Source organism: Agelaius tricolor, unplaced genomic scaffold (assembly GCF_023055355.1).
Source record: "Agelaius tricolor isolate 1412-34295 unplaced genomic scaffold, bAgeTri1.0.p SCAF_5, whole genome shotgun sequence".
Lineage (NCBI taxonomy): Eukaryota > Metazoa > Chordata > Aves > Passeriformes > Icteridae > Agelaius > Agelaius tricolor.
The window spans coordinates 34788175-34799375 of NW_027269265.1; the positions used below are offsets into that span (position 1 = coordinate 34788175).

General features: G+C 45.8%; 1 protein-coding gene across 1 annotated transcript in view; it reads left to right on the forward strand.

Annotated features, from left to right (window-relative positions):
* The window catches only part of TTC9 (tetratricopeptide repeat domain 9), a 28633-nt gene extending 19650 nt beyond the window's left edge, over nucleotides 1-8983 (forward strand). The window contains exons 2-3 of the mRNA XM_071427200.1: nucleotides 2531-2713; nucleotides 7826-8983. Of these exons, the coding sequence (XP_071283301.1) occupies nucleotides 2531-2713; nucleotides 7826-7905 (263 nt within the window). The 3' untranslated portion in view covers nucleotides 7906-8983. The remainder of the gene's footprint in view (nucleotides 1-2530; nucleotides 2714-7825) is intronic.
* The last annotated feature ends 2218 nt before the right edge of the window (nucleotides 8984-11201 follow it).

Below are 11201 nucleotides of genomic sequence, written 5' to 3' on the forward strand. Positions count from 1 at the left end.
CAGGCCGCCAAGAACTGGAAGCATGCATGTCTAAATATTTATAAGGGAGATACTCCCTTCAGGTTCATTTCCAATAGCCGCTTCCAACGGTGGCTCTCCAAGTGGCCAGCTCTTCCAGCAGAACTGCTTCCTGCACATCCATCTGCTCTGTTGGTTCAGATAAACACACGTCTCTCATGCTGGCCATGTGGTGCTGACTTCTCCCCGCCACGTGCACAGTTAGCGGGGATGCCCTGCAGAAGCTTTACTGTGAGTATGAGTCACAGAAAGAATCCAGCTGGATATTTGGAAACCCATTTGGGTTTATGAAATAGCAGGATGTGGGAAAGTTTTTCTTCTCTTTTCAATGAATATGTGAAGCAAGTACAGTATGGAATTACTGAGTTAATATACATTAATAGACCACCTGTCATTTTTCCCAGAGTAATTTCTGTGACTCTCACTGGAAATACCAAGTAGCAAATGAACAGAGAAACTGAAATCCACCCCCTAGTAGCTCTGAAAGGCAGAACGTGAAAAGCTGGCTCAGATTGGCAGTGTGCAGAAAGCTACTGCCACTGCTGTACATGTTACTGGTCAGCAGATAAACAAAGCAATCCTGTTTCTGGGGCAGTGAAGCCAGCAGTAAATTTACACAGTCATCTTTTCAATAGCTTTAAAAAATAAAGAAAACCAAGGCACAGTCATTTCAAGCTCCATTAGAAACAGAGTGAGAAAAATCAATGTGTGACAAATAGGAAGGGACAAACTCTGGATAAGGAAATGCCATTAAAGTTTTAGAAATATATGTGGTTTTTAACTGGAAATCAAATAACAAATCAGAACCTTTCAAAATACCTATGCACATAATGGCAGGAGGTGTTAGAATATATACTGCCATTCCATTATTAAAGCAAATAGGACAAAGCTCTTGTTAGTAATGGCTCTGTCACTTAATGTACCTGCAGTGGGACAAGTTCTGCAGTCCCTTGTTAAATCCTTGTTAAATCTGCTTCTACCACCAGAGCACTGATGTCTCTAGCATCAGAGCTCTGGTGGTAGAAGCCTGTGTATGATTGTTCCCAGTAAGCTGTTTAAGTTTTGAAGGTGTATTTGCGTTAGAAATGTATTTTGTCCACATTAAGTGATCATAGATTTGGACTAATTTAGCTTGGAAGAATCTCAGGAGGTCATCTAGCCAGCCTCCTTCTCATGAAGTAAAGTGTGATACAGAAAGGATTGTAGGGCTTACTCTAGGGGTATGGGAAAAGGGGATGAAGAAGTGCATCACATTTCTGACCCAGTACCGTATCCTCTCAGCTGCAGTTACCATGCAAGAAATTAAATCTGGCTGTTCATTGGTGACACCTGACCTGTGATGATGTGGATTTCCAGGAGCACTGAGTCTCCTCCTTGCCAGAGACACACTGAGTAACACCACCTGCGATGGGAAATTTCTCCCCATGCCCTGGCACTTGACTGCCAGCCTCTGAACTGATCCTTGCAGTGGCATTCTGCCTTCCTTCCCCTAATTGTGTCATTCTCCAAGTAGCCTTGGATTGCTGCACTAGATGGGCTTGTGTTGCAGCACAACTTTATTTCCCTGGAACTGTGACTGCATCATGTCCTATTCTTGTCAGTGTTTCCCAAGCCATTCATAATGCTCAGGTCACCTGTATGAGATTTAGCCCACTGGAGTGGGCACTACAGAAAGCCATGAACATGGCTGTAAAGCGTGGCTCAGGGATCTTCCCCTTTATATCACTTCTAGTTGTGGGAAACTCACAATGGGCATTTTCTTCAGCTCCTAGACATTTATGCAACAATTGTCCTTCAGCACACAGAACTCTCAACATATTGTTTATTTACTGTTTGCCTTTTCCTTTAGGAAGTCAGCAGAACTCACCTCTGGGAATGAACTTGTGTTGCAGTGCTTAGCAGAGAGCAGGCAGCATAGCACATTTGTTCCCTGTACTACAACTCCAGGTGTCTCTGGTTTGCTGACAGCACATTCCAGCAGGGCAGAACCCCTTGTCGTTTCCTATAGCAAAACTCTGTACAGGATCTCCTGGATAAAAGGCAATTACATATTATTTTTATACCTAAGACCCTTGGATTAAGCCAAATACGAAATCTGATCCAATTTATCCCCCTTTCTCCTTGTCGGATAATTGTTAGTCCAACTTTTTGTACTTTTCAGAGCTCAGTCCGGGAAGCGATTTCACAACAAATAAAGCCAGCCACTGCCACAAGACTGTGTGGCATTCCAGAGCTGTGGAGGGGTGTTTATGTTTTCCCTCTCTCCCCCAGTGTTTCATGTGCCTATGTGTCTCCCGGGAGTAAACACAATCCCTTTGCTTTGCAATGCCAAAAATAGAAGCATTGGTATATAAATTACGAACAATCGGGTTTGGCAAACAATCCCTTTCTGAATCACGGGGCTGAGTCATTTCCCTCACCTAAGCTGCTCTCCCGTGCATATTGCAAGAGCAGGGGAAACTCCAGCACTAATGTTTTCCTGTCTGTCTGTCATCCTCCCCATGCCCTGCAGCCTGCCTGCTCCAGGCCGAGCTGGTGAATTACGAGCGGGTCAAGGAATACTGCCTCAAAGTGCTGCAGAAGGAAGGTGAGAACTTCAAGGCACTCTATCGATCGGGAGTGGCATTTTACCACCTGGGTGACTTCAACAAGGCCCTCTACTACCTGAAAGAAGCAAGATCCCGCCAGCCGACAGGTATGGGGAAGGGAGCAGAGATGTGGCTTTGCCCTGAGTGCTTTTGTATTTCTTTCCATGAGATGTATCTGTTCCTGACTTGATTGCGTTGATTTCCACAGGGAAGAGCATGCATGACTCACTGTATGTCTTTGCCTGTACTCCCCTTCAAGCACTCGTGGGCAGTGCAGCAAGGTCACAGTGCCCAAAGATTAACTGCTGCCAAGGCTGCAGCATGACCTGGAAGAAGACAGTATTGCTGGAATGCTGAGAGTGTGGAGGGGATCCTGCCTCTCTTTTCCACACTAACTTATTTTTGAAGAAGAAAGCAGGGCAGGGAAAGAGTGTACCCCAACCGTTACATTTTCTGACGCTTTGAGAAAAAGCTTTTTCCCCTTAGCAATGCCAGGAGACTATTTGTCATCCTTAGTAGCCTTCTGCCATCTCAGTAAAGGGTTAGTATTCTGCTTTGATCAAGGAGACAGACATTTACCCACAAAGCTTCATCAGGATGCTTCAGCTTCTCCCATGAAATCAGCCAATTCCTTGTTACGTGTCTGTCATCCATCTGTTAAAACCATACAGTTCATTTGGGGACAGCAATGAAATTATATATCCAAACAACTGAGCCTTGCCAGTGCAACCATTTCCATGCTAACCTGACCAGCCTCAGAACATGGGTGAAAGGCCAGAGGGTGAGGCAGAGATGATGCTTTTATTTTTCAGAAATAATAGGGAGATAAAACAACACTGTGGTTTTAAATATAAAGGAATTTTGTAGAACTCAAAATTAAAGAATTTCAAGAAATTAAAATGGAAGTCATGTGCAAAGAAAATCCTACAGAGAAGCTCTTCATATGAATCTGAGACGAGTGAAAACTGGGTGGGAAAGAGGGGCAAGCCTGGGTCCTGGTGGAGCATGGTGGAACTGATACTCATTGAACTAGAGGAGGGAAGGAGGCTGTTAGACTGGCTGTGCTTGATGTCTTACAAGCATTGGCCCTGCAGGGCTCCTGCAGTGGCTGTGCCCTGGAGGACCATCAGGGAGGGTGTGCTTGGGAATGTGCTGGGATTTCCTTCCTCTTCCACCTCCCCTAAGGGTGCTTGGTCCCATCTGCTGTGCTTGGCCATGGGCTCTGGGCAGTCTGACAGCACAGCTGTGCACCCCACACTCCCCGAGCAAATGTGTTTCAAAGCTCAGTTTAGCCTATTTTAGTTTACAGTGTGCCCTTCTGCTTTCAGCCCTTGCCAGAACCAGGAAATGGAGAAGCATATGCAAGAGAAAAGTAGTCAGTGGAAAATAAGTTATCCTAACCTTGAAGTTTTGACTAGATTTAGATGTGAAAAATTTCTTTTAGCTGAACAGCTTAGCTTCCATTTCTTAAATATGTTTCTGTGCTCCCTTACCACCCCTCTCCTCGTGATACTATTTATTTGGTATTCCTCATTGCTTCTTGAAATAAATACTAATTTATTCAACAGCAACAATTTCAAATACTACTTGCTACAAAAAAATACCAAAAAATGTCCCTAAAGGCCCTTAATGTATACAAAACCCAGTTCTGGCCTTCAGCTCTGCATCAGACTCTTTCCTGTTATTTGTAGACCATTCAAGGCTGTTGTTCCACTGTTTTATTTATGATTATGGAAACCTTGAAGGGCATTCAGGGGGAAAGAATTGAATATGTACAGTAAGAAAAGATGTGGCTGTTAAAATGCAGTAATAGGAATTAGGTAGCACTATCAAGAATTATTATGTGACCTGGAATAAGTCAGTGTCTCCACTTTAAATGTCTCCATCTGCAAAGTGTGATTGTTTTCCTTTATCTGAGGTTTCACCAGGCTCACTGGTTATTATTGCAGTCATGTTCTGTGTGTTCTTTTTTTTTTCTAATAAGGAATGTTTTTGGCACAAATCACTGGCAGTTATTCTCTCTGATGGGAGAGCTTTTGAATGGTAAAGAGAAATTAGTTAGCAAAGGGGTTTAGTTTTCTAAAGGGCTGTCAGCACAGCAGATCCCTTATGGCTATTCACTATCTGCCCAGGGTGAAGGAAGGTTGGATTTGGCCTGATTTCTTGTGCCACTTCCAAACAAAAATCACAAAAGCAGATTGAAATAACACGAGATAGTTGTATAACCCTCCTACTAAGGAAGAGGGAAGTTGCTGTTAAGTCATGTAGAGCATGCATAGACCCTCCATGAGCTCTGTGTCCAGAGGCTGGGCAGCACATGCAGCCAAACATGCACCTTGCTGCAAGCCTTGTTCAGCCCTCTCCCAGTGGGGCTGCATTGTCAGGGCAGGGACTGACTGGGATTGAGACCAGACCATCAGCTGGGAATGGCCTGGTACTGTCAAACAGTGGTCCCTGCTGTCCCTGTGCTGGGAGCCCACGTTCAGATATCCTGCGGGCTGCCCGGACCAGATGTTTTTTGTGCCGTGCACTCAGGCACTGCCTTCCTGCACCCCTGCGACTCAGAAATCCTGGGAACAAAACCCAGACCATGGTGTCTGCACAGCAGATAAGCAACTGGGCTCTGAAGCTGTAGGGGAAGCAGAAATGACCTTTAAAATAGCATTAGGCCACTCTGCAGAGAGATACAGGCACAGTCCTAAGAGCCAGGAAACACATTCCTGTTGGAGCTCTAGCAGTATCTCTTTGCATGGGTGTGACCCCTTATCTGAATTGTTCTTACCTATTTCCACATCAGCCAATGGGGATCACTTTTTCTGCACTGAGAGATCAGTGGATCTGTTTTCTCACTAACATTTCCACATAACTTTGAAATACTTCTGCAGGTAGAGCTAGTATGATGCAATAGTATTTGGTAGAAAAACTTGACAAAGACAGGGCTCCACTCCTGTAAACAGAGTGCTGTTCTCATTATTCTTCCTTGGTAAAATAATGGCCCTCACAAAGGAAGTAAAACATGCCAAAACCAGCCTGAGAGATCTATAAAAAGCTTGCAATGGGAGTGTCTCCCACCCTCTGTCAGGCTACAAATTATTTTGCCCATGGCTTCCCAGGCATGTTGAAATCTCCCAGGTGAGTGAAGCTGTGCCATCAGCAGTCACTATGTTACCTGAAAGCCAAAGGAGGCTGGCAGCTTTTCCCAATTACGAGCCCACCTCTGCCCTCAGTGAGATGCTCAGTCCCTGCGGGCCGAGGCAGGTGGGATCTCCTGACATGCCCACAGTTATCCATTCTCACCTGCACCAGGCAGGCATTCCAAGCGTGTACCTCGGCGGTGGGGATGTGTACCCAGAGCACAGCCCATCAGAGCCTAGAAGAGCACAGAGCAGAGGTCACAGTGAGATGCAGGCAGCACGGCAGGATCCTGCTCAGGCTGTGTGTCCTGCCCTGCACTCATTTTATTTTAAGTCAGCCAACTGCACTCATTTCATTTTAAGCCTAAAATTCAGGACTACCACCTCAACTGAATTTCTTCGTTCCAGGAGGCCGCACAGCTGAAATAGTTCTGTTTTTTAAAAAGCTGCTTTAAAATTTGCTGGGCTGGTAAGAAGTGCTAATGCATAAACAGCCCAGGATGCTGGTGCATCTTGTTGACAGAAGCAACAGCAGAATTCTTAACTCATTTAAAATGTCCCAAATGGGTCCAGGAGCTTAGTCATCAAATCCCACCCTCTGGAGTGCCTAGGATGATGTAGTTGAACCTGCAGAAGACTCAGCAGGGAGACCCACCTCACCAGAGACAACTTGAGAAGTCACAACAGCATAGCCATGGCCCACAGATGCCCCATGGCATGTTTGTGGATAGCTCTGTGTGGCAGGAAATTGATCTGTCTGGCACTGATTCAGCACTGGCAGAGGGCACAACAGAGATGTCCTCATCTTTAAAGGAAGCTTTGCACCCACAACTGCTTTGGGGGGTGCAATACCCACCCTCACTAGTGCTGGACGTGTTCCCAGTAATTTGTTCATCACTTCGAAAGCTGAAGCACTTCTCATTTCCCTAGCTGGTGCGGAACACATTGCAGTTTGAATGAGGAGGAGACGAGATTGTCCTCTGATTGGACTGCATTGCACTTCTGATTGGTGTCTGAGGATCTAATAACTTCGGGGACCAATGTGACTCTGGCTGGCTGTCAGAGCAAGGCTGTGAGCAAAGAACCATTTTTTAATACAGAAGTGAAAGTTGCTGTGGTTTTACTTGCTTGCTTCTGGTACTACATGGCTTTTGCCATTTTGTGGGTGCCATGAGTGTGTGAAGTTTTCCTCATGATAGAAATCAGCATAAAGAGCTTAAAGAGTTAAAGAGAGGATTGACCATGACTGCAGAATCATTAGCTCTGTCTGGAGACATGTAGTCATTTAGATCAACCCGTGATTCAGGGTGAATCAGGTTCCCCTAGGGCTCAGGCCAGGAGATAAAGCCAAACTCACATAGTCTGTGAGGTGTGTTGATGCTCTGAAATTCTGGAAGGAACAACAAGGCTCAGTTTATCACCTTCACACTGCTGGGATATCACAGCTTTCTACTAGGATGGATCAGTTGTTCTGTACCTCTAGGAACTTCATAAGACAAGACAGACAAGGCAGTATGCAGCATATTGCATATGACAAAATTGCAGAAAGAGTGTCATGGTGGAAGGACATCCGAGCAGAAAATTTAAGGGAAGAAGGGGTACAAGACAATGTGAAGGATGCTCTTCCCAATTCTATTCATCATGGAAAAATGTGAAAAGAGTGGAATAGGCTGTAAACAGAGTGGGAGAGTGAAAAGGCAGAGCATAACCGTACACAAAATGCCTTTAGGGGCTTGCATGCAGGTACTGCAGGAAGAGAAGCTACTAGACGTGTGTCATTCCACAAATACAGGCAAGGATGACCTGGAAAGTTTCAACTGTGCTGACCTGTGTAATCAGATAGAAAGTAAAAACTAGCTGAGGCAATACTGTGAGCAATAGGGATGGTGAGTGCAATCAGACCACGCTCTCCAAAACCAAAGGTTCTGGGTTTGGTTCAGTGCCCCTTCCAACTGGTGTTGTTCCAGCACACAGCGCTGGAGCCGTGCTGCTCCCCTGTGATGTCCCAGGGATGAGGGTACATTCTGTCTGTCTGCCACAGGGAGCTGTGTAACCACCATACCTCTGTGTGTTCTTTCCCTGCAGATACCAATGTCATACGATACATCCAGCTGACAGAGATGAAGCTCAGCAGATGTTCCCAGAGAGAGAAGGAAACCTTGTGAAAATGAAGCCACTTCAGCTGAAGTGCCCAAGGGGGAACATTTCCTTCCTAGAAGCTCATTTGGTGGATTTTCCCATTTGCTCTGCCTCATCCTCATCTCCTCATCCATCCACTCTCCCTTGCTCTTCATTGAATACCAGTTTTGAAATGAAAGAGACTTGGACGCTGGATATGGCTGCTTGCCAACCATGGTAATACCCCTTCCCCATGGCAAAAGAGCACAACAACTACAGCCAGCCTTGTTCCCAGACAGTGTCACACACCTGGAGTAGGCAATGCTGGGGGACCTGCCTGGTCCTAAACTGACTGCCTATTACTTATTAGGGAAGCAACCCCCAGAACAACGACTTCCTGACCAGGCAAGTTGGAGACAGAGGGTTTCTGCTCTGAGTGATCACTGGAGCTTGGAAGAGCTAAGAAACCAAGAGAGCCACTGGTCATTCCACAGGGAACAGCAAATGCCTTTTTACCATCAGTTCCCTCTGCCTGCTTCTCCAGTGTGTGTTATTGGTCTCCAGTGAGAGCTCACATGCTCCCAGTCTAATGTCAGTGAAAACTGTTTCTAAACATCCTCTTTATGAAAGCACAGAGCACCCTATGAACCCCCTGCAGAGCTGTCCCAGTGCCAGAGGAGAAGGCTGTGGGCCACCACAGAGCGCTGAATGGACTATGAAAGCATGGTGTACAGTGTGAGGGAAAAACTGTGAAATAATTCATTAAAGGCAAATAAAAAATATTCATAGGCAACAAGTCTGGGCACTGCTTTTCAAAGGAGCCTCTTCGGTTCCCCATGTCCAGACAGGCAACATTATCTAGGGAGGGGTCAGCATGGGGTGGGGAACAAGGGACGTCTCCATTCTTACCTTGGCTCTACCAATGCCTTGCTGTGTGATCTTGGGCAAGTCACTTTTAGCCTCTTGGTGCCTCGGTTTCCCTATCTGTACACTAGGGATAATAATACTTCCCTACCTCGCAGGGGTGTTGTGAGGATGTTATCAGTTAATGTTTGTAAGTAACAGTACAGTGATGTACAGTGCTAAGTATTATTAGTACATTGGATTGAGGTCTTGATTCTCCCACCTTGTGTTGGTTGTTCCTGTGTCCTGTTTTTTTTCTTTTGTAGGAGAATGTGGTGCTGACAACAGGGCAGGACCAACAGCTTTGGAGCCTATTTGGCAGTCCAGAGGGCCTGTTTAGACCTTCTCCAGCAGTTTGATTTTCTCTGAGAGCTCTGTCTCCTTGGCTCAAAGGCCCTTTTCTGAAACTGCCAATAATGGGATCAGTAAGTGCCACAAACATATTCTCAGTGTGACTTGCCCCAGCAGTGGCCCACAGGGACATGTTCCCAGTTGCAGGATGTACATGAGTGGTTTCATCCCCTGGTGGTCAGTGTCAAGTGAGTGTAGCCAGAGTTATTTCACTTGGCCCTCAGCTGAAACACAGAAACTGAAACAGAGCTAAACAAAGTTCGGCCAAGTGCCGTGTGCTTTGGTTCCAGCAGACTTGGTATCTGCAGACAGTTGGCTATGGCATCTCACATTCCAGCTGTGGTATCTGGCCACATTTTTCTCCAGCCAAAATTCAAAAGAGTTGTTAGAGAAACATCAAGAGAAAAGGCGAATTGAATATAAGCCAACAGTGTGCCCTAGCAGCCAGGACAGCCAACTATGCTTGGGTGCCTGTAAGATGTACCTAGTACTGCATTAGTAAGATTCTGGTTCTCAGGCACACACAGTCCTCTATCTCCTAAATATATCACAGCACACAAAAAAATTCAAATAGAGGTCACTCTCCCCTACTTCATATTGCTGATGACAGTTCATCCTGCAGCTGCATGTGTCTCTTCACTAGGAGTGAAATGAGGATTCATCCTGCAGGCAATGCAGAAGAGGACACCACCTACGCAAACAGTCTCTGCCCCAGGAAAGCTCATGCAAGCAGAGACAGGCTTGTTACTCATGACCTTAATGTAAGAGAAAGGGCATTCTCCAGCCACTGGAGATGGAGGGCCATGACTGTCATTTTGTCTGGGAACAATTTTAGCCCTCACAATGGCTTCATTGACGTACTGTCACTGCATCAGGGCCATGTATATAGTAATATAAAAAGGGCACAGCAGGCTCCAGTCTCCTCGGTTTTAAGCATCTTTACCTCCAGGAGCACTGCAAAGGGTAGAGGAAAGAGGGAAGTTTTTGAATGTGCATAAGAAAAATATTTCAGAGAGCCTTCAGGTGCTATACAAAACCCTATTTTCTTTCAGAAGACTGTTGTCCTTACATACACTGACAGCCAGGGCACCTGTAAACAGTGACACTCACACCAGAGGCTGGAAGAACTAAGTCACCAAAGAGGGAACAGAGTCGGGGACTGTTTCATGCAGTGATACTGAGTTTGAGAGAATTATGGACACACCTTTTCCAGTGAGTGGTCCTTAGCAGCCAGATGTGGAGGTGTGGGCAGAGGCCACCCAATTCCACCCAAGTTACACAGACCTTGTTGTAGGGAGTTGGAAACACACTGTTGGAGGTAGCCATGTCCACTACAAGTTGATGGTATGTTTCTGCAGAGCAGTCAAATAGCAATGGGAAGATACACATCCTGGAACCCCGAAAAAGTAAACAAAGCTTTAGCTCAGCCAGGTGGTGAATCTGTATGTCAACATGCAGTACACAGGGGAATGAACACAGGCCCCTACCTATACCCAGCAGGGCCAAAATGTCCTCAGTGCAATGAGATGTGAGCCCATTCATCCATCTCATGGTAAAACAGCGGGAACAAAATGGCAGGTGCCAGGCAGAGCAGTAGGACAGCAAGCAGGAACTGAGGGTGAAAGGACAGGGATGAGATGATTACGGGATGCAAAATATGAGCCAAACCCAGGTTCATGGGCAGAATGACAATTGAACTAGAAAAAAACTGACCAAAGGCTTAGACACACTATTTGCAGTTCATAACAGCACCCAGTTTTGGCAGGATGCACAGCAGGGAAAAAAGACAGCAAGATTAGATGTGATTTTTCCACTTGGAGGGGGCAAAAGAGGGGGAGGCTTCCTTCCTGCTGCACAATCATTTTTGAAAGTGCAAGGAGAGGACAAACAGATGCTGGCTGTGGAAGTTTTCCAAATATGTGCTAGCAGTTGCTGTTGGTAAAGGTAGCTTGAACAGGGTGGAGAAATCTTTGTTTAAACTAGGAAGCGGATATGACTAGTTTCTGGAATGGATGGGAAACAAAGATCTGGATATTCTTGCTTACTAGTGAAATCCAGGAGCCTCTAAGATGAAAAGGAGGGTTTTGAG